We start from the raw sequence: 24,763 nt of genomic DNA on the forward strand, positions 1-24,763 counted from the left end.
ATGGTGCAAAAGCCATGACAGGGAGACATAGTGGAGTGGTAACGTGTGTGCAAAGCAGTTGCTCCCGACGCAACTTGGCTACACTGCAGCATCCATCATTCCCTTGAATGCCTGACAGCTTGAAAGACATTTTGGACACTACAGTGAAAATGGTTAACTTTGTTAAAGCAAGGCCCCTGTTTTCTTCACTGACCATCTTTTTCACTTGTCTGACCACTTGCATGATGAGTTTCTCACACGACTGGCCTATCTGGGTGATGTTTTTTCCCGCCTGAATGATCTGAATCTAGGATTACAGGGACTCTCCGCAACTATATTCAATGTGTGGGACAAAATTGAGGCTATGATGAAGAAGTTGGCGCTCTTCTCGGTCTGCATTAACAAGGACAACACACAGGTCTTTCCATCATTGTATATTTGTTTGTGTGCAAATGAACTCAAGCTTACGGACAATGTCAAATGTGCACCTGAGCGAGTTGGGTGCGCAATTACGCAGGTACTTTCCCGAAACAGATGACAAACAACTGGATTCGTTATCCCTTTCATGCCCTGCCTCCAGTCCACTTACCGATATCTGAACCTCACCAAAATTGCAACAAGCGGTTCTGTGAAAATGTTATTTAATCAGAAGCTACTATCAGATTTCTGGATTGGGCTGCGCTCAGGGTATCCTGCCTTGGCAAACAGCACTGTTAAGACACTGATGCCATTTGCAACCACCTATGTGAGAGTGGATTCTCAGCCCTCACTAGCATTAAAACGAAATACAGGAACAGACTGTGTGTGGAAAATGATTTAAGACTGAGACTCTCTCCAATACAACCCAACATTGCAGAGTTATGTGCATCCTTTCCAGCACACCCTTCTCATTAACCTGTGGTGAGTTATTCACCATTTTTGATGAACAAGTAAGGTTATATATGTAAGATGGCTAAATCAAGAGCAAAATTATTGATTATTATTATTTGTGCCCTGGTCCTATAAGAGCACTTTGTCACTTCCCACGAGGCGGGTTGTGACACACTCATTCTTATGTTTAATAAATGTATCGTATAGTGTGTGTGGCAGGCTTAGAATGATGGCAAAAAAAACTAACATTTGAGAGTGAGCTGACCCTGGCGCTAGAGGGGGTACGCAACTGGAGGTTGAATGTTTGAAGGGGTACGGGACTATGAAAAGTTTGGGAACCACTGGTCTAGAGCAGGGGTGTCAAACTCATTCCACGGAGGGCCTAGTGTCTGCAGGTTTTTGTTTTTTCCTTTCAATAAAGCCCTAGACAACCAGGTGTGGGGAGTTCCTAACTAATTAGTGATGTTAATTCATCAATCAAGTACAAGGGAGGAGCGAAAACCCGCAGACACTCGGCCCCCCGTGGAATGAGTTTGACACCTGTGGTCTAGAGGGTCTATAGTCTTTACGAAAGTAGATTGATATGCAATTTCTCATTAATCTGTCTATGACCTTTAATAATAATAATCTAATTGAGAAGGAGCCTTACGTTCCCCCTTGGTGGTCTTCTCCAGCATTCTCACTCTCAGCTCTTTGGTTTCTGGAGCCAGATCCCTGCAGAACACAATCACAGATAATCAAAGATTTTATGTTAAACTCACAGTAGGCGTAACAGTGTCAAATAATATGAGTGCATGCTATTTAGAGTTTTCACTTGATGGTAAAATCATTGTTGAACTATTATTGTAGTTTTTTTTTGTTGTTGTTGTTGTATAATATCATTAATTCATATCTATAAATCGGGTCGTATGTGTGTGACTGCCAGCGGCTGGCTGGGCTATAGCTAGCTGTCTTACAGTGAGATGTCCTCACTCCAGTCCAGTGAGGTGTCAGGGCTGGGGGTTGCAGGCAGGAAGCAGGTCCTCCTTTCTGTTGATGGCTGGTCCAGGCTCACAGAACAGCACAGCTCCCCTGAACTGCATGACTTGGCTATACACACACACACACACACACACACACACACACACACACACACACACACACACACACACACACACACATATACACACACACAGTAATTGACTCTGTTTTTTGGGAGAAGATGGTGGGTCGTGGCTGATGTGATATAGCTGACCTGCTCTGAGGCAGGTTCCCCTGAGCTGGCGAAGCAGGAGTCTTCGTATGGGGCGTAAACTCTGGGACGGGGGGGTCAGACCTGTCGGGGTTAGGCCTGTTCCCCTGGGGAACTGGAAGTAATAAAGAGAGAAATGCAATTAAAGACCAGAGAGTCAAATCACTAAAACATTTAGTCATACCTCTTGGTTCATCCTATCAGGAAGGTTTTGCCAATGGTAATTATACTGCAAGTTTCGCATGTTGGTTTTTCCCATGACTATTAGCCGCAGTTGATTACAGTGGGTGCGTTTCAACGAAACACGCTATTCCGTATGCAGAAGCATCAAGTCAGTGATGCGAGCTCTCGCTGCTTTTGATTTCTGCCTCAGTTTTGATGCTTCTAGTCTGATGTAGCAGGCTAAAAACAATGCTAATGGAAGGAAAACACTTGCAGCGTACTTGTAGTGCAATGGTCTTACCGTAGTGCTGGACACACAGGCCCTGAGGTTGAGGATCATGGCTGGCTGTGCGCTGAACAGAGTATCCTTCACCAGCTCCCGAATCATGTCCGGGTCTATCTCTGCATCACTCTCCTGAGCACAAAACACCACTAAAGTAAGCTACCTGCCACCAAGAAGTACATCAAACAGACTAAAATATATTAGATAGTAAACAGGTGTATGGTCACCTGGACTGAAAAAATTCTGGGCCCCACACTGAAAAAAAGTGCTATCTAGAACCTAAAAGGGTTCTTTGGCTGTCCCCATAAGAGAACCCTTTGAATAACCCTTTTTGGTTCCAGGTAGAACCCTTTTGCTTTTGGGTTCCATGTAGAACCTTTTCCATAGAGGGTTCCAATCAAATCAAAGTTTATTGGTCATGTATACCGATTTGCAGATGTTATCGCAGGTGCAGCGAAAGGCTTGTGTTTCTAGCTCCAACAGTGCAGTAGTAATACAAAACAATACGCACAAGATAAACATATATTTTTTTGAATGTACCTTTCTAATCGTATAGTATCGACAAACTGTGAACTAAAGATTAAAACCTTTCCTACGAGTATTATTATATTATTTATTGGGCGGCAGGTTAGAGTGTTGGACTTGTAACCGAAAGGTTGCAAGATCGAATCCCCGAGCTGACAAGGTAAAAATCTGTCGTTCTGCCCCTGAACAAGGCAGTTAACCCACTGTTCCTAGGCTGTCATTGAAAATAAGAATTTGTTCTTAACTGACTTTCCTAGTTAAATAAAGATAAAATAAACAAAATAAATATTATTTATTGACTGACTATGGCTTTCCAAATCACCCAACACTGCCACCTGTAAGGTTAATTTTAAGTGCATGTTGTGAATTTTTAACCATTCCTGAACCTGTGACTAGAGACAAGCTACTTAGGGGCAATACCAGAATTAATTATCTATTGATTCTGTTTCTTCACAGCAAAGTCTACAGAGCTGAGATTGTTGTATGCCCCATATATATAGCATTCTGTTGTTGGCAGAATTGTATATCATTATTAAAAGTGTTGATTCAAGTGTTTTTTGTACCAGTTCATGTGTCATGGAATCGGTACATTGAAAATCTCTTACCATTTATTTTGCAACCTGTATGCTGCAATTTCTAAACATTTTTTCCATAAAGAATGTTTTTTTATTAATCAGTATATTTGACTTTAACCATAACACTTGTTGTAATATTTGTTTGATCTTTTCTGGAGGATAAAACTGAAATTGTAACCAGCTTTGTATGGCTTGTTTAAGAAAGGGCGATACTTAAAACAAAATGTAAATTTCAATTAGTCGTAAATGAGAAGTTGTAATCTGTATAAAGGCAAATTTTGAACAAAGGATGAGCCTTTCTTAATAATCTACTGGAGAAACATTTTGGTTTTAAGTATAACTTATGTATGACTGAAGCGTTTAGTGAGAGCTTTAAACCTTTAATAATTTTAGTCCCTCAAACTCATATTCATTATATAAATATGCACGTTTAATTGTCTGCCTTAGCATTCCAAATAAAATGCATATGATTTAAAAAATTTGTCATCTGGAGTAGGCAGTGCCATTAGTAAGTAAACTGTGATAGGACCAAAGAGTTAATCAATGTCATTTTTACATAAATAGACAAGTATTTACATATCCATGGTTGCAGAATCTTATCTATTTTTGCAAAATTTCAATTGAAGTTGATTGTGTTAAGTTCATTTATATTTTTTCACCATCCGCCCATTTTATTGGTAAACTACAAAGTAGTGTAAACACTGTTTTTAATGATCCAATACATAATATGGTACACTTGTCATAGTTAGGTTTTAGTCCAGAAAAGTGATAAAGTGATCAAGATCTTCAATGAGACTGTGCAGGGATCCAGATTGCAGACTTAAGAAAAAACATGAGTCATCTGCATACATCGACACTTGTTTTTATCCCCTGGATTTTTAACACCTTGATGTTCTTGTTGGAACTAATTTTAATAGCTAGCATTTCAATAGTCTTAATAAATAGGTATGGAGACAACGGACAGCCTTGTTTTACTCCAATAAAAAGTTCAATACTTTCTGAGAAGGAACCATTATTTACTATTTTACCTCTGGGGTTGCTGTACATAACTTTAACCCATTGTATAAGAGATTCACCGAAATTAAAGTAATCCAGGCATTTATATATAAATTCTAGTCACACTTTATCAAACACCTTTTCAAAATCTGCTATGAAGAGCATGCTTGGTATCTTTGATGTTTCATAATTTTCAATTGTTTCAAGTAATTGTCGTATATTACCTCCAATATATCATCCATGTAAAAAACCTGTCTGATCAGGATAAACAATATTTGGTAAAACCTTTTTTATTCTATGTACTATGCATTTTGCCAGGATTTTCACATCGCAACATTGAAATGTTAAAGGCCTCCAGTGTTTTAAATGGACTGGATCTTTATACTTCCTACCTGGGTCCTGTTTTAGTAGTAATGAAATCAGACCTTCTTGTTGAGTACATGAAAGTCTATCATTTTTATTGGAGTAATTAAAACATGCTAATAATGGATCTTTGAGTACATCAGAAAAGGTCTGATACACCTCTACTGGTATACCATCAAGCCCTGGTATTTTTCTCATTTTATTGCCTCAAAGTTCCTCTTCTGTAAATTGGTCTTCACCAAAATTTGCTTATTTTACAGTATTATTATTATTATTATTATTATTAGGAAAGAAATCCTTACAGTTAACATCATTCGGTGGAAATGGAGGAGACTGAAAATAAAACTTATGCTCAAAATATTTTGCTTCCTCTTTCAAAATATAATTTGGTGAATCATGGATGACTCCATTATTTGTAACGAGTTTCTGTAAATTCATTTTGGTAGCATTTCTATGTTGAAGATTCAAGAAACATGTGAATTTGACAATTTTCCATCCAATTTGCTTTATTTTTGTAATACATTACACTTGATCATTCTTGAATAAGTACCTCAATTTCTTTTTGTTTTCCTCTAACCTATTTTGTGCCTCTACAGTACAGTTTCCATTACATCTACCTGTGCTGTTACTTCCTCTATTTCCTTTATTCATCTAATCTCTTTTGACCTAAACTGCTTTAGTTTTAATGATGAGTATTGTATTGAATGGCCTCTAAAAGTACATTTGAAAGTGTCCCATACAATAAGGGGATCTGCTGTACCTATGGTGTGCAAAAAAAGTTAACCATTAATTATTTTGTCTTAGTTAAGAACAAATTGTCATCCAATAGGCTTTGATTACATTTCCAATATCCCCATCCATCTGGAAATTCTGTAAGAGTTATATGAAGGCCAATTAGATGGTGGTCCAATCACATTCGGTCTCCTATTAATATTTTTTTTTTTTACTTTTGATGCCAGCAAGAATGAGACTAGGAAGTAATCAAGACGTCTAGCTTGATTAAGCCTCCTCCATGTATATCTCACAAGGCAGGGCTTTTCAGCCTCCATATATCCACTAGTTCTAATGTATCCATGATCTCCTTAAGTGCTTGAGGGTGATAGTTTGTAGTGTGATTTCCTTTACGATTCATTGAGGTACTTAAAACCGCATTATAATCTCCCACCATATTATTAGATTCATTCGTGAGCTCAATAGATTATTATATATATTGTCAAAGAAGTGTGGATCATCATTATTTGGCCCATATAGATTAACTAGCCAGATCTATTTTAAAAGATTTAAAATAATCCATCTTCCTTGCAAATCTGTTTGCACAATCGGATCAAAATTTGTATTAATTAATTAGTATAATCACCCATTTTGAGTTTCTTTGCCCATGACAAAAATATATTTCTCCCTCCCAGTCCTTTTTCCACCCAATGTCATCTATATTTGTAGAATGAGTTTCCTGTAAACAATAGATATTATATTCTTTCTCTTTTAGCCAGGTAAAAATGTTTTTTTTTATGATCTGCTAAGCTATTACAATTATAACTGGGTATACTTACAGTTGAAGTCAGAAGTTTACATACACTTAGGTTGGAGTCATGAAAACTAGTTTTTCAACCACTCCACAAATTTCTTGTTAACAAACTATAGTTTTGGCAAGTCGGTTAGGATATCTTCTTTGTGCATGACACAAGTCATTTTCCCAAAAATTGTTTACAGACAGATTATTTGACTTATAATTCACTGTATCACAATTCAAGTGGGTCAGAAGTTTACATACACTAAGTTGACTGTGCCTTTAAACAGCTTGGAAAATTCCAAATTATGTCATGGCTTTAGAAGCTTCTGATAGGCTAATTGACATCATTTGAGTCAATTGGAGGTGTACCTGTGGATGTATTTCAAGGCCTACCTTCAAACTCAGTGCCTCTTTGCTTGACATCATGGGAAAATCTAAAGAAATAAGCCAAGTCCTCAGAAAATAAATTGTAGACCTCCACAAGTCTGGTTCATCCTTGGGAGCAATTTCCAAATGCCTGAAGGTACCACGTTCATCTGTACAAACAATAGTACACAAGTATATACACCATGGGAACACGCAGCCGTCATACCGCTCAGGAAGGAGACGTGTTCTGTCTCCTAGAGATGAACGTACTTTAGTGTGAAAAGTGCAAATCAATCCCAGAACAACAGCAAAGGACCTTGTGAAGATGCTGGAGGAAACAGGTACAAAAGTATCTATATCCACGAGTCCTATATCAACATAACCTGAAAGGCCGCTCAGCAAGGAAGAAGCCACTGCTCCAAAACCGCCATGAAAAAGCCAGTCTATGGTTTGCAACTGCAAATGGGGACAAAGATTGTAGAAATGTCCTCTGGTCTGATGAAACAAAAATAGAACTGTTTGGCCATAATGACCATCCATTATGTTTGGAGGAACAAGGGGGAGGCTTGCAAGCTGAAGAATGCCATCCCAACCGTGAAGCATGGGGGTGGCAGCATCATGTTGTGGGGGTGCTTTGCTGCAGGAAGGACTGGTGCACTTCACACAATAGATGGCATCATGAGGGAGGAAAATGATGTGGATATATTGAAGCAACAGCTCAAGACATCAGTCAGGAAGTTAAAGCTTGGTCGCAAATGGGTCTTCCAAATGGACAATGACCCCAAGCATACTTCCAAAGTTGTGGAAAAATGGCTTAAGGACAACTTAGTCAAGCTATTGGAGTGGCCATCACAAAGCCCTGACCTCATTCCTATAGAAAATGTGTGGGCAGAACTGAAAAAGCGTGTGCGAGCAAGGAGGCCTACAGACCTGACTCAGTTACAACAACACTGTCAGGAGGAATAGGCCAAAATTCACCCAACTTATTGTGGGAAGCTTGTGGAAGGCTACCCGACACGTTTGATCCAAGTTAAACAATTTAAAGGCAATGCTACCAAATACTAATTGAGTGCATGTAAACTTCTGACCCACTGGGAATGTGATGAAAGAAATAAAAGCTGAAATAAATCATTCTCTCTACTATTATTCTGACATTGCACATTCTTAAAATAAAAGTGATGATCCTAACTGACCTAAAACAGGGAATTTTTACTGGGATTAAATGTATTTGGCTCAGGTGTATGTAAACTTCCGACTTCAACTGTATTTCCCCACTTACCATAAAGATAAGTTTAAATTATACTTACCACAACCAATGTTTGTCAACTTACCATTAAAAAGCCCCATGATGATTGAGTGTCCAAATAGCTGTACCATAATATTTGCACTGTTAAGCATACTGTCTGCAACTTTGTAAACCTCCAATTGTCCTAATATTTCACCGACTAAAACCTCCCCCATATCTAGGTCTGTTCTCACTAGGACCATCGTAATTTGCTAGTGTCATAGGAGGCCGAACCAATGAGACCATCAGATTCTCCATAAGGGGGAAATTTTCAACCAACGGCCTCCAACACATTCCCGACATGGTCCCAACATGCTCTGAATTTAATTCACATATAAGCGACGGTTCTTCATTCTTCAGACTTGGCAAGATATAAATGGAACTTTAGTGTGACTGTTTCTCACCTCTCTCTGGATCCTGCGTGGGGCCACGGTGAGGGAGATCGGCTGCTGGGAGAAAGTCCAGGACACCAGCAGACCCTCTTCTTCTACTTCCTCCAGACGCACCACCAACTGACAGGGGGGGGAGACGGGGACAGGCATGTTACAAGGGGCAGTCGCAAGCTGTTTTAAAGGGATAGTTCACCCAAATTACAAAAGGACAAATTGCTTTCTTTACACTGAAAGCAGTCTATAGAGAAGGTATGACAGCAATCCATGCTTTGGTTTGGTTTACCTGGCCACTGTTTCAAATGCTAACTTTTTACCATTTGTTGCACAACTCCCAATGCAAGTCAATGATATCTATATTAGCATTTTGTCACTTCATGTCCAAACCATCTCAAAGTAACTTCATTAAGTTACACAATACATCTTTGGATACTTTAGGATGATTTGGACATGAAGCGCAAAAAGGTGCAAATTGACCTGTATTGGATTATTGCCACAAATGCTAAAAAGTTAGCATTTTAAACAGTGGCCAGGTAAACAAATCCAAAGCATGGATTGCTTTCATACATTGTCCACAGACTGCTTACAGTGTAAGGAAACCAATGTCATTTTCTAATTTGACTGAACTATCCCTACTTAGTATAGCTCAACTCAATGGAATACTCATGAATCGTGGGGGAGTTAATTATAATGAAAGTGATTTTACATATGCATACGTAAGCCTATGAGGTTTCATCCAACGCAGGTACACCATTCCATTTGAGGGCAATTCAATGAAGTGAAAGATCAACAGGGTTAACTTTTTTTGAGAGGCACACACATGCAAACTTACAAATGCAAAACCATGGTGATGTGTCATACCTGGGCCAGCATTGGCTTTATGGTGATCTGGTAAGTATCCACGGAAACAGCTGCAGGTGACTGCTGGGTGACAGTCACTGGGAACGTTACAGTGTCAACCGCACACTTACACTGTAAGACCTGGAGCAGGGAGAGGGAAAAGACAACCATTAGAATCTATAGCGTTCTAGAAGAAATTGATCTATGAGAAGTCTTGTCTTGATAAAAAAAATAAAAAATCATGGGTTCTATATCATGTTAACCTCTAGAAAAGGCATGCATGTTTAGTTGATACTCACCATAGTGGTAGGTGATTGGTCTGTGCAGGTCACACTATCTACAACAGCAGAGGCAGGGAGCTGGAGACTGCTGTCAAAGGTGATCTGGATGGAGCTCTGAGGAAGAGAGAGCAAAAGGCAAAAACATCAGACATTGTACAGTCTAATCTAGAGGGCTTAAACACGCAAGGAGGAAGTATTTAAGCAGATTTTTGTAGCAATGATACAGATTATAATAGAGCTGGCCTTGCCTGCTCAGGCTTAAACTCCAACAGCTGCTAAGAGACTTCACTATGACTTGACTTCATTGAAATGCAAATACATCAGATTCTGAGCTTTTCCTGCAGTGAAAAGTACCTCTAGTAACACTCCTCTTGAAACAAATTGCATATGCTTCCCATCAATTAAACAATTCCCCGCACTTTGTACCACACAATTTCCCCGCACTTTGTACCACCCGATACAGATAGATACAATGCCTATGCAAAGCAAGTGGCTGACACAAATCCCTTTGCTTGTATGTGAAAAATGCAAATGCTTCCTTGCAATACCAACAGAATGTATTTATTGTCAGGATAGGGACACATTCTCTGTCATAGTACATTAGTTCAAGACCCATGACTTCATGTCCCTATTGAATCCATTCTGTGGCAGTAATACCACAGAGGTGTTGCCATACGTTCGTCTGTCCGCTACCACCATCTGTGCCATGTGAGAATGACTGCGCAAAGACTGCAGTCACTTCAACACAAAGGGAAATATGGTTAGATTCTCTGTGCTGCTGGCAAGTGCATAGGAATTGGCAAGGAGATGAAACATACGCTCTGAATGCTCCAGTAGCCCGGCTCGGCTGCCATGGCACGTTCATTGAAAAGGCTTATTTTAAATATACTGCCATGATACATTCACATGTTCATTTCCCTGTTGTGTTGTGGGCAGGGCCAGTGCCATCATCACAGACCAGGTGCATGTGGTTGACAGCAGCAATCGCATCCTCGTCTCTGGTCTCCATGATGAAAACCAAATCCCACAGTCGGAGAGTTGTCAGTTCGTGTTGATCAAATTCTGCTAGATACTTTGCCAATTTGTAATACATAACCCAGTCAACTAGATTCAGAGCAGAGGTCTGATATTTAGATTTTTTTATTTTGTAGTTATTTAACCTTTATTTAATTAGGCAAGTCAGTTTAAGAACAAATTCTTATTTCAAATGATGGCCTACCAGGGAACAATGGGTTAACTGCCTTGTTTAGGGGCAGAATGACCGATTTTTACCTTGTCAGCTCAGGGATTCGATCCAGCAACCGGTTACTGGCCCACCACTAGGCTACCTGCCGCCCCCCAATATGACTTGAGATTGGAGACCCCTTTGTGAATCTCTGTGTACCTGTGCCAGAGGATTAGAAGTTAAGTTTCAATGGGTAGCTTTAACTGACTCAGGAGGAGAGGGCTGGGAGGGGGAAACAAATCCCCTATTGTCAGAGCATGTGCTGCTCATCGTCTTACTGAAATCTCCATCAAATGAAACTGCAGGGAAGCAAGAGGTGGCTGGTGTGACGCGGCCAGGTTGTGTGTGTCTGTGTGTGTGTAAGTACACATGTGCTTGTGTGCATGTTTGTGCATGTGTAGTGAGAGAGGTTCGGAAGGAGAAAGTGTGCCAACCAAAAGGGCCGGAGACAAAAATAGATGCAGCATGAGTGCATGGAAGGGAGAAACAAAGTACTGTCAGCTCAATCATTCTAACCTACTGTGTACCTCAGTTTTTGCCTGGCCAAATTGCTCCTGCCAAATGCCCAGCCACTCCCCCCAAATGTTTCTTCTCCGATATGAGTCTGGGTGTGACACCCTTCCCGACCCCTTCTAAAATGCGAACACATTCTAGACTGTCTGACTGGTCCCAGAAACCGATGGGTTGGGCCAGAGCAGGCCTACTTGATGACTTCATCAACATGCGTGGAAGTTTGGTGGAAGTTAAGCAAACAACAATGGCGAAGAAAAAATGTGTTGCTATCGAAGCAGTTTTACAAAGACTGGAGGAGATACATGCTCTGAAAGAGGAACAGTTTTCAGTGTTGAAGACCTTCCTTCGAGGAGAAGACGTTTTCGGGATTCTTCCCACAGGGTTTGGGAAGAGTTTAATTTTCCAGCAGCCCCCGCTGGTACTCAAAGAAATGGGTGGTCAAAGGCCCATAATCATTGTCATATTCCCATTGATTGCACTGATGGAGGACCAGGTAAATGAGTCTGGGGGGGAAAAAATAAAATAAATAAATAAAATAAAAATAAAAATCAGGGTCAAGTCGATGACACTGACTAGAGCTTGGAATGGCCAGGGACATAGAAAATAAAGGCCATGAGAAACTTTGTCAAAAAGAATGTCACTGATTGGCCTATAGGTGGCGCAGTTACAAGCAGTCTCACTTAAACCCTCATATCCGCCACCTGGTTTGACCTAGAAAATGTGTATGTCGGTGTCTTTCCTCACGCTGAACAAATTTGCATGAGGACCCATAAGGTCCATCAGGATAGATTTTCCTTTTTGGAAAACCTTTGAAAAACATCCAAAAGTTTGGGGTCACTTAAAAATGTCCTTGTTTTTGAAAGAAAATCTATTTTTCTGTCCATTAAAATAACATCAAATTGATCAGAAATACAGTGTAGACATTGTTCATGTTGTAAATGACTATTGTAGCTGGAAACGGCAGATTTGTTATGGAATATCTACATAGGCGTACAGAGGCCCATTATCAGCAACCATCACTCCTGTGTTCCAATGGCACGTTGTGGTAGCTAATCCAAGTTTATCATTTTAAAAGGCTAATTGATCATTAGAAAACCCTTTTGCAATTATGTTAGCACAGCTGAAAACTGTTTTTCTGATTAAAGAAGCCAAAAACTGGCCTTATTTAGACTAGTTGAGTATCTGGAGCATCAGCATTTGTGGGTTTGATTACAGGCTCAAAATGGCCAGAAACAAAGTACTTTCTTCTGAAACTCGTCAGTCTATTCTCGTTCTGAGAAATGAAGGCTATTCCATGTGAGTAATTGCCAAGAAACTGAAGATCTCGTACAACGCTGTGTACTACTCCCACAGCGCAAACTGGCTCTAACCAGAATAGAAAAAGGAGTGGGAGACCCCGGTGCACAAATATGCAAGACAAGTACATTACAGTGTCTAGTTTAAAACAGACACCTCACAATTCCTCAACTGGCAGCTTCATTAAATAGTACCTGCAAAACACCAGTCTCAACGTCAACAGTGAAGAGATGACTCCGGGATGCTGGCCTTCTAGACAGAGTTGCAAAGAAAAAGCCATACCCCAGACTGGCCAAGAAAAATAAAATATTAAGATGGGCAAAAGAACAGACACTGGACAGAGGAACTCTGCCTAGATAAATGCAGGGTAGTAATGTCATGAGTTAGGATTATGGTTCATTGTTTACCTCGATAGCTAGCTACATGTCTTAACAAAAGACTCCACTATACAAGTAACCATTTAAATAGAATATCACTGTGACAATTGTTGATAGACGTAGCTGGTAAATTCACTCTGGCTATCTACGCCGATCTCAGAGCACTCTCATTTGAGTGTGCCAGAGCGCAGAATAACTGACGAATTTACAAATGCTCAACACCCGTTGCATATGGACGTTGTCAGTAAACGTTGTCAAAAAAACGTAAATTATTGCCAGCAGCACAGTTGCAGTCATCAATGCTCTGGATAACCTAAAAACAGCCTAAACATCTCTGCTAGAGCGAGTAAAATGGTCAGTTAGCTAGCCAGTTAGCTTGAGTGCCTGACTGTTGTTGTTAGGACAGAACACTCAATCAACCCTTAAAGAGATGGGTGGGGCTAAAGATTAAGAGGGTGTGAACGATGCTGAATGGGTGTAGACAAAGAAGAGCTTTCCAGTAGATACCAAAACATTCAAAGGCCATTTTCTCAAAAGTGAAGTTACAAGTTGATCAACTTTTAAAGCAGGATTACTTTCCCGTTGTTCCTCAACTGCAGTGTATGATATACCATTTTGTAGCTCTGTGTGTCTGCTTTTATTCAATGTAAAAAAGGTAGGGGCGTGGATCAGAAAACCAGTCAGCATCTGGTGTGACCACCATTTTCCTCATGCAACGCGACACATCTCCTTCGCATCGAGTTGATCAGGATGATTATTGTGGCCTGTGGTATGACTGACTGAGCCACCGGATTCATCAATACATACATAGATGATGTGATACCGATGGTGTCTTTCAAAACTTACTGAATTGAAAACCATAGATTGATTGCAGCCTTGTCAGGAAACTGAAGGAGAGAGATTATAAACACGTCAAGGTGACCAGGGAGAATTGTATGGTTAAACAGTACAAATATGACCTACGCAGGTTGCTCAAGATTGCAAGACACGGGTATAGGGATAAAGTGGAGGAGGAATGCAGCGGGTAGGACATGAGGTGTATGTGGCAGGGGCTTCTAAAGATCACGGATTACAAAAAAAAAAGCCAGTCACGTCGCGGACACCAATGCCCTCCTACCGGACGGGCTAAACACTTTTTTTTCACGCTTCGAGCGTAGAAACTGAGCTGCAGAGGTTATCCTATGGGGCTCTCAAGTGCTACGCGCTTATGGTCTCCACAGAGGACATACTGGAAGTCATTCAAGCTTGTTAACCCTCGCAAGCCTGCCGGCCCAGACGGCATCCCTAGCCGCGCCCTCATAGCACGTGCAGACCAGCTGGCTGTTTTGTTTTCGAACATTTTCAATCTCTCTCTAGCGCAGGTCGTTATCCTCACCTACGTCATGATGTCCACTATCATCTCCGTGCCCAAGAAAGGTAAACTTACTGAACGACTACCGACCTGTAGCACTCCCTTCATCATGAAGTGCTTTGAGAGGTTGGTAAAAGACCACGTCACCTCTTCCCTCCCCAACACACTCAACCCTCTCCAATTTGCTTACCACACCAACAGATCCACAGACGACACAATTGCCATTGCACTGCCCTCACCCACCTGGACAGAATGAATGCATATGTGAGGACGTTGTTTGATTACAGCTCAGCCTTCAATACCATAGTGCTCTCTAAACTAACCAACAAAGTTCACGGCCCTGGAACTGAACTCCTCCCTATGCCACTAAGTCCTGGACTTCCTGATGGGCCATCCCCAGGTGGTGAAGGTAGGCAACATTACCTCCTCCACACTGATCCTCAACACGGCGACCCCACAAGGGTGCGTCTTGGTGAAGTAGGCCCAACAGCGACTCCTCAACCTCAGGAAGCTGCAGAAATGTGGCCTGTCACCGAGAGCCCTCAGTGTTCTACAGGAGCACAATCATGAGCATACTGTCAGGCTGCATGGCAGCCTGGTACGGCAGCTCCATCGCTGCTGACCGCAAGGCTCTACAGAGGGTGGTACGCTCAGCCCGAACGCAACATTTGGTGCACACCGCCTGCCCTTCAGGACACCTACATCACTAGTGTCACAGGAAGGCCAAAAAGAGCATCAAGTACCTCAGCCCACGAGCCACAGTCTGTTCTCCCTGCTTCCATCACTCAGAAGCAGTATATGAGCATCATGAATAAATAAAAGGTTAAATAAAAAAAATACAAATAAAATCATGGCAAAAACTGTCAGACTGGCCAATAGCTTCTACCCCCAGACCATCAGGCGGCTGAATACTAGGCAGCTACCTACCCCTCCTGCTGCACCATGTATGGACAATTTATCATTGATACAGTTGTAAACATGTGTATGTTATTATTTGTATTACTCTTAAATTGGCTAGACGAGCCAATCGCTGATGCCTTTGTTCTGTACAACGCCCCTCATTCTGACATCACCACAAACGACTTCAATGACGACAGTCTCAGGACAGAAATATGTAGCGATCGTAGAGCAGCAGAATAATTCAGTTTGAGTCATGAGGCAAGATCCGTTTGCCCTGGCATATGGAGTGCTTACTCAACCCCCCCCCCCCCATAGCTACGCTGTGTGCAGTGAAGGATTTTGATTAGACAGTGACTCGACCCTCCAGTTTATATAACTTTGCATAGCTCTCGGATTTCACTTTGCCTTCAATAATAGCTATGACCATATCATTTCAATAAATCAAAACATGGCATGACAAACATTTACCCTCACCATGAGGTTAAGCTAGTGTAGAGCAGCACTGTACTCTCCCCCACTAGTATCATTCCCTTTGAATCCCAACCCTGTGCAAAAAAAACATTGAATGTTCAATCCTATCATCCTCAGTCATTTGTGCAATACAATGAGACTACATTCATACATCCCCGAGTTATCACAATGAAACTTTTCTTATTTAAAATCGTCTTAAATCCATTCTTTACTGCACCTGATGCTAGATGGTTTAACAACCGAGTCGTTAAAGATTGGCGTACTCCTCATGTGGGAGAAGTGACAGTCACAGTTACAGCTTTGTTCTTGAGAGAGTGGGAGTCTCTACAGGGGGAATTTATAGAGCGAGATCCTTCCTGAGGATGTCCAGGGTGTCACTTTGTGTTTGTGTCACTGTCCTAAGGCCCACGGGGCTCCGGGCGACTACTACAGTGCCTTCAGAAAGTATTCACACCCTGTGCCGGTTCTCATTTCCGTCACCATCTATTAGAAATGTTCACGGACTACAAGTTACTATTTATTTGTTTATTGAGCACCGGTGTGTAATGTGCAACAGCGTGCCATATGCGCGAGGTGTTGGGAGCCGGGGGAGGACAAACAGTGGGCACACGGCAAGCTGTAACATAAACAAACAAACACCGCATTTTAGTGATCTCTGGTCCATTGTTAAAGTGACCCCCTAATATTGTTAGGAGTCGTTATGTTATGCTCTTTCTGTATTTGAATGTCTGTTCGCTAACTGCATTTGTTTTCAGAATCTGAGCCCTGTGCGTAGCGTGATGTGCATTCCATTTGCTTCGTCTCATCCTGGGTGTTGTAAAGGAAGTGACGGCACATTCAGCCCCTTTTTATGAAAGGGTTCCCACCACTGTTGATCATGTGATCATGTGTATTTCTAGAAGTCTAGAATTTCTAGAATTTCTAGAAGATAGTCATGACGTTTGATATTATTTGGCAAAGTTGTATAACTGTTAATTAATTAAGGATAATGAGGTAACGTAAATTGGTGAATATTGAAGTTAATGGATATGTTGGTTTGTTCCACAGTCATGGTGTAAAGAACCTGGCAGACACTTAAGAAATCCTTCTACGCCCTCCGACGGACCATCAAACCAGCAAAGCATCAATACAGGATTAAGATCGACTCTTACTACTCCGGCTCAATCGCGGATTACAAAGGGAAACCCAGCCACAAGATGCCCAACGACACAAGCCTACCAGACGAGCGAAATGCCTTCTATGATCACTTTGAGGCAAGCAACACTGAACCATGTGTGAGAGCACCGGCTGTTCCAGATGACTGTGTGATCACACTCTCCATAGCCGAAGAAAGACCTTTAAAACAGGTTAACATTCAAAAGACGGAATACCAGGACGCGTACTTAGAGAATGCGCTGACCAGATGGAAAGTGGTGTCACTGACATTTTCAACCTCGCACTGTAGCACTCACATCTGTAGCCATGAAATACTTTGAAAGGCTGGTCATGGCTCACATCAGCACCATCATCCCAAACAACCTGGAACTACTTCAATTCGCATACCGCCCCAATAGATCCACATATGACGCAATCTCTATTGCATTCCACACTTCCCTTTCCCACTTGGACAAAAGGAACACCTACGTGAGAATGCTGTTCATTAACTACAGTTCAGCGTTCAACGCCACAGTGCCCTCAAAGCTCAACACTAAGCTAAGGTCCCTGGGACTGAACACCTCCCTCTGAAACAGAATCCTGGACTTCCTGATGGCCCGCCCCCAGGTGGTGAGGGTGGGCAACCACGCTGACCCTCAACACAGGGGCCCCTCAGGGTGGCGTGCTTAGTCCCCTCTTGTACTCCCTGTTCACAACACGACTCCAACACCGTCATTAACTTTGTTGACAACACAACGCAGGTAGGCCTGATCACCGACACCGATGAGACAGCCTAAAGGGAGCAGGTCAGAGACCTGGCAGTGTGGTGCTAGGACAACAAACTCTCCCTCAACGTCAGTAAGACAAAGGAGCTGATCGCCGAGCACACCATTCACATTGATGGGGCTGTATTAGAGTGGGATGAGAGCCTCAAGTTCCTCAGTGTCCACATCACCAAGGATCTATCATGGTCCAAACACACCAACACAGTCGTGAAGAGGGCACGACAACGCCTCTTCCCCCTCAGGAGGCTGAAAAGATTTGGCATGGGTCCTCAGATTCTCATAAAGCTCTACAGCTGCACCAGCGAGAGCATCTTGACTGGCTACATCACTGCTTGGTATGGCAACTGCTTGGCATCTGACCGCAAGGCTCTACAGAGCGTAGTGAGGACGGCCCAGTACATCACTGGGGCTGGGTCCCCTGCCATCCATTCCCTCTATACCAGGCGGTGTCAGAGGAAGACTCCAGCCCCGCAAGCCACAGACTGCTTTCTCTGCTACTGCACGGCAAGCGGTACCAAGTCTGGAACCAACAGGACCCTGAATAGCTTCTACCCCCAAGCCATAAGATTTCCAAACAAGACTGCTAAATAGCTATTCAAATGAATACCTACATTTACCCCCTTTTTTAACTAACTCTGTTGCACTGACTCTATGCACACACACTGGACTCTACCCACACACACTTATAATGACAGCCAAACACACATAAATACTGACGCCACACACACACACACACATTTTCACACTTACCACATACGCTGCTGCTAGTCACTTTACCCCATACCTATATGTACAGTACATAACTACCTCAATTACCTGGTACCCCTGCAGATTAGTAAAAAAAAATGTTTAACCAATTTTGAATTCAGGCTGTAACACAACAAAATATGGAATATGTCAAGGGGTGTGAATACTTTCTGAAAGCACTAAACTATTCTACTATGGGGTTGTTTGATTTTTCTATTCATTACTCGTTTTGTTTGCAGAGTAAATTTAAATATGGACTGTTCTAGCATCTTTAAAAAATGTACGTAGGCAGAAATATTTTTTTTCATGCTCTATATTTTTTTTGTCATGGCATAATGATTTTGCTGAGGTGCAGCGCCACAGCTAAATGACTGCAATGGAAACACAATCTGGCATACAACAGCATATTTCCCGCTCCCGCTGGAGTGGAATTGCCCACATGGCATACTGCAGTCGGCAAATCACATGTTTCAATGGATACGCTACTACCCATGACTCATACTGCGTGTTTTACATGTTAAATGAAGTCCTATTTTTGTGCAGCATTAAAATCAGAGAGGATTCCCAGATTTCCCACACAAAACCATCTACTGCTGTTGGAAAAGGAAGATAAATGTTTTTGAAGGAAGCTTTTTGAAGGATGCCATTTGTTGTCCAACAAAGCCTCGGTCACAGAAAGAGAGAGAGAACCTTGGTCTTGAGATAATCATCAGGCTCTTTATAATTGCAGATCCCCCAGCCACCCATCAACAGACAGTCTTCTTTCCTTTCCTCCAGATGCACAGTGATGCACACAGTGAGGCTGTAACCTGCTCCTCCCAAACTGATCCACCGCCTGTAATGTAGAGACCACTCAGACAATGGGATGACATCACTGATGACGCAGATGCCAACCAAGCCTTCTCCTACAACAGTATCACACCAGCTTGCTCGGAGTACCTTCTCGGCCCTGCTCAGCATAAAGCCTCGCTATATAAAACTCAAGTCTTTCTTCAAATAAAGTTACCATTTTATACCCGTTCTTACTATCCAAATGACGTCGCAATTTTGTTTGTCAACGTGTCACTAAACATTCGGAACCCGGCAAGAACACTTCTTCTGCTCATAGGCCTTAACCTCTGGCTGAGTAACGTCACACAGACAACGCCACAGCTCCTCACGCTCTCAGAGGACTTCCAAAATCCTCTCCCAAGGTGGAAACCGTGAAGCTGTTGCATCACACACTAGTAAACAACCACACCAGAAGAGATGACCCTCATGTGCATCCATCCATCGGAGGAGAGTAATGTATATGTGCATTTTCTATGTACGCAGTATCAAAGAGCTCAGTGTGTGTCTGCGTGTGTGTGTGTGCTTAATTGCTCTTGCTTTAGCATTCCCATGTACAAGTGAAGCTGGAGGCACTATGTTAGTGATTGTAAGCATCTGCTCTACTCTGTGTGCATTAGTCTGGAGCATTACGCTGTGGAATGAGTCCGCCGGTCAGAGCTGTGTCTGTCTGATGTGTTCATCTGCGTTATGTGTTAGATGAAAATCTATATGATCCGCCCATCATATGGGCTAACCACCATGTGGATAGGAGCATGTGTTGGTACATTAGCCAGAAGCGTGTACTTGTGTTTTTGTACAGTAATAGTCAATAGAGGTGATTATAATTACACAACACCATGTGTAATTGTGTGTGTGTGCGCGTCCTCCCAGAGGACATCCTTCTGTTGACATCCGCGTCACATGTAACCAGCTGTGCTGAGGCCTTATGCCAAATCCCTGGATTACAGAGAGCGAGAGAGATGGGAAAGCTTCTTAGTTTACCCTGTTGATCATCATCATTGAACCGGACACACACCCACACACAAACACACACACTTCTGCATTCCTCCTCTCCAGTCTTTCTCCCATTCACATAGGCATATGCACTCCTGTGATCCCTCTCTATCAGCAGCACACCGGTGGTAATCTGACTAAAATGGCAATATGGAATTGTGTTTGCAGAACTAATAAACACGAATGACAATTTCCTGATCCAGCATCTTCAGGAGAGTGGGGGCACAAGGGGGACACCAGTGTCCGTCACACCAAATGATGTGTGGGTATCAACGCCAAAGTCTGTGTGTGGACATGGAATACATCCGTCACACAGTATCAGACACTTGGATGTCAGACCACCCCTGACTGCGGAATAACATACGCACGGCGCACGCACGCAGACATACACACACTCGTGTGTCCCTGGCTTCCTCACCTACAGCGCATTCGGAAAGTATTCAGACCCCTTGATTTTTTCCCCACGTTGTAACATTACAGCCTTATTCTAATATTAATTAAATTAATTGTTTTCCCTCATCGATCTACACACAATACCCCATAATGACAAAGTGAAAACAGGTAAAAAACAGAAATACTTTATTTACATAAGTATTCAGACCCTTCACTATGAGACTCGAAATTGAGCTCAGGTGCATCCTGTTTCCATTGATCATCCTTGAGCTGTTTCTACAACTTGATTGGAGTCCACCTGTGGTAAATTCAATTGATTGGACATGATTTGGAAAGGCGCACACCTGTTAATATAAGGTCGCACAGTTGACAGTGCACGTCAGAGGAAAAACCAAGCCATCAGGTCGAAGGAATTGCCCAAGGAGCTCCGAGACAGGATTGTGTCGAGGCACAGATCTGGGGAAGGGTACCAAAACATTTCTGCAGCATTGAAGGTCCCCAAGAACACAGTGGCCTCCATCCTTCTCAAATGGAAGAAGTTTGGAACCCCCAAGACTCTTCCTAGATTTGGCCGCCCGGCCAAACTGTACAATCGGGGGAGGAGAAGGCCCTTGTTCAGGGAGGTGACCAAGAACCCGATGGTCACTCTGACTGAGCTCCAGTTCCTCTGTGGAGATGGGAGAACATTCCAGAAGGACAACCATCTCTGCAGCTCTCAAATAAAATCAGGCCTTTATGGTAGTGGCCTGACGGAAGCCACTTCTCAGTAAAAAAAACTTGACTTCAGAAATAGGTTCAGACTGAATATTACTCACTCAGTTTTGAGTTCGATAGTATTTTTAGGTTCTGCTGTGTTTGTTCTGCAGGTTTTGTTTGTTAGAAGTCTTTTTCTTGATAATCCTTGGTAGTAAGGTTTGGATGTTGAGGTTAGAATCCGGTACCCTTCCCCACAAATCTGGGGAAGGGTACCAAAACATTTGTGCAGCATTTATTTTTATTATTTTACCTTTATTTAACTAGTCAACTCAGTTAAGAACAAATTCTTATTTACAATAACGGCCTAGGAACAGCAGGTTAACTGCCATGTTCAGGGGCAGAACAACAGATTTTTACCTTGTCAGCTCAGGGATTCGATCTAGCAACTTTTCGGTTACTGGCCCAATGCTCTAACCACTAGGCTACCTGCTGCCCGCTTGGAGTTTGCCAAAAGTTACCTAAAGGACTCTGACCATGAGAAACAAGATTCTCTGGTCTGATGAAACCAAGATTGAACTCTTTGACCTGAAGTGAAGCATGGCGGTGGCAGCATTTCAGTGTTTTATTTTTAATACATTTGCAAAAAATTCTAAAAAACTGTTTTTGCTTTGTCATTATGGGGTATTGTGTGTGGATTAATGAGAAATAAACAACAATTTAATCCATTTTAGAATAAAGAATGTAATGTAACAAAATGTGGAAAAAGTCAAGATGCATGAATACTTTCCGAGTGCAAGGTATGTAGCTCATAGCTTCCTCAACACAGCTCTTAGCCTCAAAGTGGCTGCGTGTTTGGGCCATGGTTTACAACATGACAGCCTAATGCCAAGCAAAGATGGACTTGGGTGTACACTCAGGTCAAGGCTATGGTAGCCTCAATTGATTCCACGCTCCCTGCACGACACGTGGGAATGAGACCTGGGAGTTTGGTAATGCAAGACTAAGGCCATGGGACTCTACCGTGTGATGTCAGGTGGTGACATACACTTAAATCCTTACACTCTAGGCATAGAGTATCGGAAGACAAAGACAGACATGACATACTTATTTATGAGTAAGATACAACTTTTCTCATTTCTATTACAAAATATAGCCTTTAGTGGACTATCACATATCTGATGATGCTGTGTAGGATATAGTAATGGTAATCTTGGTGGTAATCTTAAACTTGAATAGCTATGTCTTCATAGCACAACTAGTATTCTATGACAACATCAGTAGATGATGCCAGAGCAGCACTTTAGGATAATATAATAAAATGACTCAGGTTTCTCCATCCCGACGTAACGACCATGTAATGACACTGGTGCCTCTATTCCGCCGGCATATTTTGCCCGATGCAGAAACATAATCGTGACAGTGCACAGGTCAGTGTGAACGTGAGTCACAGTCGCAGACACCATGGTCTGGGACTGTTGCCAAGGTATCTGTTACCGAGTGTCCAGGGCAACATGCCTGGCAGGTGCCTGTGTGTGAGGAGCGGAGAGCTTGACGACGGTGACATGGCTCGCCCCTTGGTTAAGGCTGTTACGGTGACCATATTATCGCCACGAGTCATGAAGGCAGTCAAATTCCATGTGACCATTTAGTCACGGTAATTAGGCTTCTCCAAGCTCTGATGCGGCTGATGGTCATTAGTAGCCTACCAAACCTGCTAACTGCCTGGTACTCCGTGTAATCGGTGCTGTACTGCACCGCTGTAACGCCGCGTGATTGATTGAGACAATAGACATGTACTTTGGAGATCTAGAGAAAAAACAATACACTAATATAGCAGTTAGCCATGACAGCCTTTATACTAGAACGCTTGTGACCACACACACACACATCTAAATATTTCACTTCAGAAAAAAAAATCTTAAGTAGAAATACAATGAAACAAACAGGCATTCTATTTTTGCTCTATTATGGTGGCCACTATAGTAGACATTGATCAAGTGCACAAGGCTACATGTGTGCAAAAATAACGTTCACTGAGTAAAAAATGTAATAATCCCCCCACACACACGTTACTGTCAAGTTCAACACAACAAAAGCTATATCTTTGGGCTACAACCTGCACATTATTACATTGTACACTTTTTGCTTGTGGACATCTGTTCTACAATGTGCCAGCAGAGCATGACACACTTTGTTGGCATAATTGATCTCTTTCAGGCAGAGAGTACACCTGGCAGAACCCTTTTTATCCACTGTATTGAAAAAGTGAGAAAGATGGAAAGTGGCATCCAGCCTACTTTGGATTCAAAACAGCAAATTTCGCCGAAAGGTGACTAGTTTGCATCCTTGGGACATTCGCACTTATAGCTATTGCTACAGCTACTGCTGTGCACATTGCTGTGCTTATAATGAGAAGAAATAGCCTAATAGTTTATGAACATTTTAAGCTAAAAGTTCTGATCTGTTGTGTCAGGCTCATTGCTTAAAACTGTTTTTTTTATGCTAGTGGTTGTATTAATTTGGGATCTATCGCATCCCACAACTGTCCCGGACTATGTTTGGAATATTTATTTGTCCCACAGAATAGGGGGATAGTAAATTGACATAAACTAGTGCTTTTGCTGTTCGTTAGGTCTACTCATCTTGTTGGCTGACGAAAAGTAAATGTGGACAGTTCTTACAATATCTTCAATATGCGTCTCAGAATTGGATAAGGATAATCAAGGTTTCATAATTATTGGCACTCCTCATTTAGTACTTAGTGCAACCACCTCTGGCAAGGATAACAGCATGAAGCTTTTTCCTGTAATGTTTGGAGGAATTCTGGACCATTTCTCTATGCAGATCCTTCACATTTTGGGGTTTGCGCTTATCAACTGCCCTTTTCAACTCAGCCCACAGGTTTTTGATTGGATTGAGGTCCAGCAACTGAGATGGCCATGGCAGAACATTGGTTCTGTGACAACAAAATCATTTCTGTGTGGATCTTGATGTATGTTTGGGGTCATTGTCTTGTTGGAAAGTCCACCTACGGCCAAGTCCCAGCCTTCTGGCAGAAGCAACCAGACTGTCAGCCAAAATTGCCTGATACTTGGTGGAATTCATTATGCCATCAATCTTAACCAGTGCCCCTGGACCTCTGGAATTAGAACAGCCCCAAAACATCACTGACCCAACACCATATTTCACAGTGGGTATGAGATGCCTCTCCTTGTAGGCATCTCTGTTACAACGCCAAACATTCCAATGCTGTATCTGACCAAAACGTTCAATTCTGGAGAGCACCTTCTTCTAGTCATAATTGAAATGACGTTCAGCAAACTCCAAGCGCTTGCGTCTGTGTCTTGGGGTCAGAAAGGGCTTTCTTCTGGCAACCCTTCCTAAGCGCCTGTGGTT

The 24,763-nt window shown here is 42.2% G+C and overlaps 1 protein-coding gene across 3 annotated transcripts in view; it reads right to left on the reverse strand.

Annotated features, from left to right (window-relative positions):
• Positions 1–24,763, reverse strand: part of c2cd2l (c2cd2 like) — a 51,841-nt gene that overhangs the window by 21,667 nt on the left and 5,411 nt on the right. For all 3 annotated transcript variants that reach the window (XM_055942958.1, XM_055942959.1, XM_055942960.1), the window contains exons 3-9: positions 9,674–9,769; positions 9,396–9,515; positions 8,550–8,657; positions 2,544–2,657; positions 2,084–2,195; positions 1,806–1,938; positions 1,499–1,563 (exon numbers count right to left, since the gene is read on the reverse strand). In XM_055942958.1, the coding sequence (XP_055798933.1) occupies positions 1,499–1,563; positions 1,806–1,938; positions 2,084–2,195; positions 2,544–2,657; positions 8,550–8,657; positions 9,396–9,515; positions 9,674–9,769 (748 nt within the window). The remainder of the gene's footprint in view (positions 1–1,498; positions 1,564–1,805; positions 1,939–2,083; positions 2,196–2,543; positions 2,658–8,549; positions 8,658–9,395; positions 9,516–9,673; positions 9,770–24,763) is intronic.

Source organism: Salvelinus fontinalis, chromosome 13 (assembly GCF_029448725.1).
Source record: "Salvelinus fontinalis isolate EN_2023a chromosome 13, ASM2944872v1, whole genome shotgun sequence".
NCBI classification, from domain to species: Eukaryota; Metazoa; Chordata; class Actinopteri; order Salmoniformes; family Salmonidae; genus Salvelinus; species Salvelinus fontinalis.